The sequence below is a fragment of the Cajanus cajan genome, chromosome 3 (genome assembly GCF_000230855.2).
Source record: "Cajanus cajan strain Asha chromosome 3, NIPB_CcT2T_4, whole genome shotgun sequence".
NCBI classification, from domain to species: domain Eukaryota; kingdom Viridiplantae; phylum Streptophyta; class Magnoliopsida; order Fabales; family Fabaceae; genus Cajanus; species Cajanus cajan.
In genome coordinates this window covers 18540428-18548108 of record NC_138519.1, presented here as the reverse complement: position 1 = coordinate 18548108, position 7681 = coordinate 18540428, and the positions used below count along the sequence as shown (strand labels likewise).

Sequence of the window (7681 nt, the reverse complement as noted above, 5' to 3'; positions counted from 1 at the left end):
TTTGTATTTTATTTTATATATTTTTTAGTAATATATCTAAGAATAAAATAGAAAAAAAAAATTACATACAAAAATAATAAAATAGTAACTACTGACTTATTTAAAAAAGAGGCAAGAAGTGCCTTCTTGAATGCTAGTAATGATTAGTTAATTAATCCTTGTTTGATAAAGTTGACTCTATATATATTGCTTTGTATCAAAGCTTCCATCTATATATGCCTTCAAACCCACAATCTCTTAGCAACCACCATGTTCCTTTCACTCAGATACTCCTTCACGTTCCTCTTCACTCTCGTCCTCATATCATTATCACCTTCACGCATTGCTTCAACAACACCGCATGATCCCACATTCACACCACAAAGCACCAAAATAGCCATCACAAACCACATTGTTCAAGGTTTCACCAATGCTGGCAGAGGCTCCAAAATCTCAGGCATATCGCAATTCAAACGATACCTCTCTCGTTTCGGGTACCTACGAAACAACAACAACACCAGTTTCGATGATGAATTTGATGCCAAGTTGGAATCGGCTATCGTTAGATACCAACGAAACCTTGGACTCCAAGTAACCGGGAAGCTCGATTCCAACACGGTTTCTCAAATGATCACACCGAGGTGCGGTGATCCAGACACAAACACGACACCCCACAATCACAATCACCATCATCATCATCAAAATCACAATCACGTGACAAAGAATTTCGTGTTTTTCCCGGGAAAACCACGTTGGTCACGTCCCATGCCAATGACACTCTCCTATGCCTTCTCACGTGAGAACATGATCCACAGTTTGAGCATAAAGGAGATAAGAGAGGCTTTCCAACGTGCGTTCCTAAGGTGGGCTTCGGTTATTCCGGTTAGTTTCGTTGAAGTGGATGACTTTGACCTTGCGGAGATAAAAATAGGGTTTTACAATGGGGAGCATGGCGATGGTGAGCCTTTTGATGGGGTTCTTGGAGTGTTGGCACACTCCTTCTCGCCCGAGATCGGGCGGCTCCACCTTGACGCGGCCGAGACCTGGGCGGTGGACTTCCGGGCGACCGCGTCAGAGGTGGCTGTGGACTTGGAGTCCGTGGCCACACATGAGATTGGACACTTGTTGGGGTTGTCTCATAGTTCGGTGAAGGAGGCTGTTATGTATCCAAGTTTGAGGCCTAGAGGTAAGAGGGCTGATTTGAACATTGATGACATAAAAGGGGTGCAATCTCTATATGGCTCAAACCCTAATTTCAGATCCGAGTGGTCACTAGAGTCTGATATGTCAGCAAATCAAGGTGCTGAGTTTGGAGTGAAACCGTTCAGCTTGGCTACTAGTTTGATAATAATTATAATTGTTCTCATTCATATTTTATGTTCATAATTTGAACTTTTCTTCTTTTTTTCTTTTCATTTTTAGTGGTTGTACTTCTTTCTACCATTTTTATCTTATATTCTTCTAAATTAGAAAAAAAATTATTAGATATTTTAGAATTAAAAAATTAATGAATCACTATATAATATGTTTGGATCCAGAGAATGTAGATGTATTAAATACTTAAAAGAATATAATAATCAATCCTAATCAATTTGAGACGAATTGTATCTAGTGGATAATATATACATATGGTATAGGCATAAAATATATATATATATATATATATATATATATATATATATATATATATTGAGATTATATAGATATCATATAATTCAATATTACATAATATATAATTTCTGATAAAGCAGCGAATCAGTTATGGTGTATAATTTCTCAGGAGGTGCGAAGACCCGTAATGATGAATATATTGAGAATAGCAGTTGCTATTCAAACAGATAGTGATGGCGGTTGTTATGGTAGTCATAGTCGCACAGAAATTAATATATTATAGTTGTTTTAGTTCAGGTTTACATTCAAGTTGTTGGTGTTTGTTTGCTGTTTATCTTATAATATAATTTTCCCTTCCCCATTAACCGGTTTTATCTTGTATATATCTCAGTCAGCTTGAAAGATCATGAATATGAGTGAGTGTTTGAAAAATTAAGCAAGGTTTTAGCCCGAAAACGATGTTTGTTTGTTTGTTTGTTTTTTTCTTTTTCAGTAAAGGAATTGGAGTGTCCATAGCTACCTCTTTAATAAATACTTTTCTATGGATAAAAATATATATAATAAATTAACATGTCTCAAATAAAAATATTTTTAATAATGATTCTTATAAGTAACTCATCAAAAAATTTATTTTACTTTAAATGAAATTTATTACTGCATCAATCTTAAACAACTAATACTATATTTTTATTACAAGTTTTGTTCTAATAGTAGAATCTTATAATCAACCTACACTTTTATAATTTTTTTTATTTGTATTTCACTTTTTGACAACTTTAAAAGTTAATTTAATTATGTGTAACAAATAATACTTTTAACATGCATAAAAAGTTAATAATAAAATTTACATAATTATTTGAATACGTATAAAATATTAAATATTAAAAAAGTAACATGACAATGAGAAATACATGATGATAAAATATTTGTAACAATAAATAAAAATTAATTTTTACTATTCTCATGTCTGAAATATGACAATTCCTTTTATGCGAGTTTTATTTAGAGAATATCAATGTTCCATCTTACTATGACTATTTAAATGATGTGATGTGTGATTTTTATCAAACTTATTATTTTATAAGAAGTTTCAATTTTTGCAGATTAGTCTCTCATTAATTTATTATATTTTGGAAAATAGTCTCATATTATTTACATGCCTTTGACCTTTCAGTTTCATTCTCTCTCATGAAAACATTTCTTTCTCTTATTCTCTCGAACTTCGATGATTTTCAATAGAGGATTTCAACTCAGATTTAGATTTCGTTCTTCATTTGTTTTTGTTCTTTATATTCCTTATTCACAGAAATCATCTTATCATTCTCCCTCATGGGAGCACTTAGAAGACAAACAACCATTTTCGTCTTCTTCGCAGAGTCTTCTTCTTCCCCATTTACAAGATAAACTACATTAATCAGTACCTCTGAAATTATCATTCTCGTAATTTTGGTAACTTCATCCTCTTCGCATTTATGGTAACTTCATCTTCTTCACCGTTTTCATAGCATCTTCTTCACATTTTTGGGTAACTTCATCTTCTTTCAAATTTGGTAGCTTAATCATCTTCACGTTTTCGGTATATCCATCTCCTTTGCTAAATGAACCTACTTTTAGGGCTTAAGGTTTATCATACTTCATTGAATATAAAAATGAACACTTTACATGTTACTCTAATGAATAAAACATATGAAGAATGAAATCCAAATCTGAGTTGAAATTCTTTGTTGAAAATCATTGAAGTTAGAGAGAACAAGAGAAAGAAATATTTTTGTGAGAGAGAATGAAACCAAAAGGTCAGAGACATGTAAGTAATGTGAAGCTATTCTCCAAAATGTAATAAATTAATGAGGGACTAATCTACAATAACTAAAACTTGCTTATAAAATAATAAGTCTAATAAAAATCACACATGACATCATTTAAATGGTCCTAGTTAGAGGAATATTGATACCATCTAAATAAAACTTGCACTAAAGGAATTGTCATGAAATATTGTCAAAAATATCCTACCAAGTTGTTTTGTTAATTTTATTATTTGTTACAAAAATCTATCTTCTGTACAAAGTATGTTATAATAAAAATAAGATGTAAATTATTAGATATATCAATAGTTGAGGACAAGCTTCAAGTACAAAGGGTGAAGGAAATTTTACATTGGAGAAATATTAAAGCACAAGTACATGTTCCACGTCAAGGTGAACGACATTGGCCTTGCCACCGCTTGCCCCAACCTAGGATGCCTACATATAATTGGTGCCTCAAAGATGGTTTCCTCAATACTTCCGAGAATTTCCCAACGATGCAGGACCTCGATCTACAATGCTGCAGTGACACTGTTCACATGTTGGAACCTTCAACTCGATTTGCAGTGCAGTGTTGTAGTGATACCATTTGCATGTCGGAACCTTCAACCTTGATCTACAATGCTACAATAAATGGTTTCTTCATGTTTCGTGCTTCCCTTCAAATCTATAGTGAATGCTTTTTGATTTGTCGATGATGAAAGTTTGACGATACATGGTTGTTTCTTTGATTTGTAGGAGTAGTTTGTATTCGGGGTTTTCCCCCAAAAGAACCAACTCTCAAAAATATATCTTTTTAATTCATAAGCGATGTTACTTATTTAAAAGTCATTGTTTAATTTTAAACAATTTTTTATATTATGTTAACACACTCCTACAAATATTTTTAAAAATATTTTTTTTTAATTCATAAGCGAAGTTGTTATATAAGTACCGTTGTTTAATAATAAGATACAAATAAGCACTTCCCTAGAGATGCTTTAAAAGCAATGAAATTGCAAACATAGCATGCAATTATTTTTGGTACAAAAATATAGTCTGTATTAATATAACACAATTATTTGTTAAAAAAAATAAAACATTGTATTAAATAGAGTTGTCAAAACGGGCCAGCCCGGTTCATGTGGACCGACCCACCTTGACCCACTTTAAAAACAGACTAACCTAACCTGACTCACTTTTGATTTTCTCAAAATTTTTCTGGCTAGGCCTGTCCCACCATGGGTTGGTGGGTTATACAGGCCAGTCCACCAGCCCACCAAAAATTAAAAAAAAATTATCAACGAAATTTAAAATTTAAAATTAATTATAAATTAACATAATAGTCATAAAATTAACATCATTAATAGCTATAAGTCATAACTCATCATACAAAATTAAATACAAATCATGATAAAAGTCTAAAATAAAAATTTTCAATATCCCATCATACAAAATTAACTACAAATAATTGCAAAAAACAATTAGTGGGCTGGTGGGTTGCCCGACCCACCATGGATTCATCTCAAGTGGGCCGGGTTTAGATATACCCACCTACTATAAAACTCAATTTTTTTTGTCCCGACCTATTTTCAAGGTGGGTCAGGTTGGCCCACAAGCCATAGCCATTTTGACGGCTCTAGTATCAAAATAGATTATAAACAATTCATATTTTGTTGGCATGATCACAAGAACAAGTTGTGAAGAATCTTGTATACAAGTTTCATGTTGTAGACATACATGAACTTCTTGAAAGCTATCTTATTAGATAGTGTAGCTTATAACACCTCAATTTTTTTTAAAATAAATTAATAAGAGTTTTACTTAATTAATTGAGAGGTTTTAATTATAAATAGAATGTTTTAGATAAAAAATAAATGTTGCAAAGTTATTTTATTGTGTTTAAAGAAATATTTTTATTTTATGTATTTATTTATAAGTTTTAAATAATTAAGGGATAAAGAGGGTAATTGTCGTTAGTTGTTTTATAAAGGTGTTAAAACATGGGTTAAGAGACTTTAAAAGGGGTTAAAGTTAGTTTAGGTTTTCGGTGTTTCCTTACATTTACTTTCTTTCTATGCTTTTAAAGATATTGGAGAACCAAAGGTTTTCAAAGATCATTCTTGAGATTCATACCCTACTTTTGGCATTCATCAAAGTAAGGGGAAAGTGAGTAGTCTCACTTTAATATCTGTGAAGTGGTAAGATTGACTCCCAATCTTTCTTTTGTTGTGTGAGGGAGAAGTCCCAAATGATGAATGTACACTATGATTTTGTGTTCTATACTCTTCTTAGGTGCTCTATTTGTAGTAATTGATAAGTAATCATGTTTAATTCTGTATAATTGCATGTAATCATGAATCTATGACACTACAAAAAAATCATGTTTTAGTGACCACTAAAATTCGTTGCTATTTAATCTATTTCGGTTGATATTACATTTAAAGACCGAATTAGAGACTAAAAAAATTCATCGCTAAAATCCTAGTTGTTGTTGATAATAGCGACTGAAATTGTTTTCGTCGCAAGTTAGCGACCGAATACATTCGTCGCTAGAACTTCAGAAATCGTCACTATAGTATTGGTTGCCTAGCTTTTAAACACCAATTTTGCGACCGAATTATTTGGTTGCAATTTTAGTAGCCAACAAATTTTTTATTTATTTAAACTAAAATTTAAATTCGGTCTCTAATTTGGTCACAACTTACAGTCGACATTTCCATCTCTAAATCGATCACAAAAAATTAAAAATAGCTACAAAAGTAATTCTGTCGCAAAAAACTTGGAAATAGATATGAATCAATTCAGTTGCTAATGTCAACCATTATTTTTAAATTCTTTTTAAATTATAAATTTAAACCTGTTAATAAATATGAAATTAACAATATACTCATTACACAATTTATAATAATGAACTAGAACATACTAATTAGATTTACATAATCTCATCCATGTAAACTTATAGTGTATAGTGGAAACTAAATAAAATATAACTATGTCAATATGATATGCTAAAAACATGATAATAACATAAAACGTCTAAACTTCAACAAAGTAATAGTGAAATACAACAAAAAAATCTTGAAACAAGTAAAATAAAGGAGTATATTCAAAGATTTTCTTCAACAAATTAGAAGTGAAATACATATAGAAATCCTAAAACAAGTAAAATAAAAGAGCCTAATTAAAGGTCTTTTGCTTTCTCATCAAGAACATCATCAATACCATGCTCAGGATCATCTGGGGTAGTACTTGGTGGAGGAGGGGGCTACCGGATCTCGAACACGTGAGGACGGGGCTGCCAGATCTTTCGTGCACGGAACAGGGATTGTTGGATCTCGAAGATGACCTCGGAAGATCGAATCTCGCATGCATTATGATTCAATTTCAAGAATATACTATGATTTCTAACATGCTAACTTAAATGGGCCATTGGATTCACTGAAATGAGGAAATAAGGCTTATGGCCATCAAACATATATTATATTATAAACAATACAAATAGTTTAAAACCTAATTATATTAAATTAAATTTAACATAATTGAATTATCAAACAAAAGATGAATAATTGGTTTAGTATATATATGCCTAATTTTATTTAAATTATATATTGAATTCAGTTTTTATTTATGAATTTTTTATTATTGAAAGAATCAAATTCGTTATTTACGTAGAATCATATTATAAACAATACAAATAGTCTAAATAAATTTTTTATTTTATTTTAAATAATGTAATTTACTCAATCCACATATAAAAATCAATAAATGTACAAAATAATCACATATATTTAAAAATAGACCAAACTAAAATTTTTATTACAATCTATTTAAAATAAACTTATATTACACTTAAAAGGTTGATCTATTTGAATAACAATAAATAATAATAATAATAATAATAATAATAATAATAATAATTATTATTATTATTATAATATTAAATTTACTATAATATATTAAAATTATACTTTTATTTATCTTTTTAAATATTAAACTTGTTGATTTATATAATAAAGTTAAATTTATAAGTTTGTTGAAAGATAAATTCATATTCTATTTATATATTTTATTACAAAAATAATTTTTAAATAAATTATTACTAATATTAAACTTTAAAATATATTTATACCATATAAATAAGTTAGATTCCATTTTTATAAAATATAGCATATCTATTTTGGTATACTACCAACAATCAATTGTAGGTTTTTTATTATTTCACGTATAAGGTATCTTTCAAAAAAATTTAGGGCGACAGACATTCATAGGACAAGGACACCTTCTAGCATTGTCGAACCTTTAACAAA

The 7681-nt window shown here is 30.0% G+C and overlaps 1 protein-coding gene across 1 annotated transcript; it reads left to right on the top strand.

Annotated features, from left to right (window-relative positions):
* The first annotated feature begins 205 nt into the window (after positions 1–205).
* Positions 206–1394, top strand: LOC109788776 (metalloendoproteinase 4-MMP). Its single transcript, XM_029269321.2, has one exon. The coding sequence runs from the start codon at positions 250–252 to the stop codon at positions 1363–1365; it is 1116 nt and encodes a 371-aa protein (XP_029125154.1). The 5' UTR covers positions 206–249; the 3' UTR covers positions 1366–1394.
* Positions 1395–7681: the final 6287 nt, after the last annotated feature.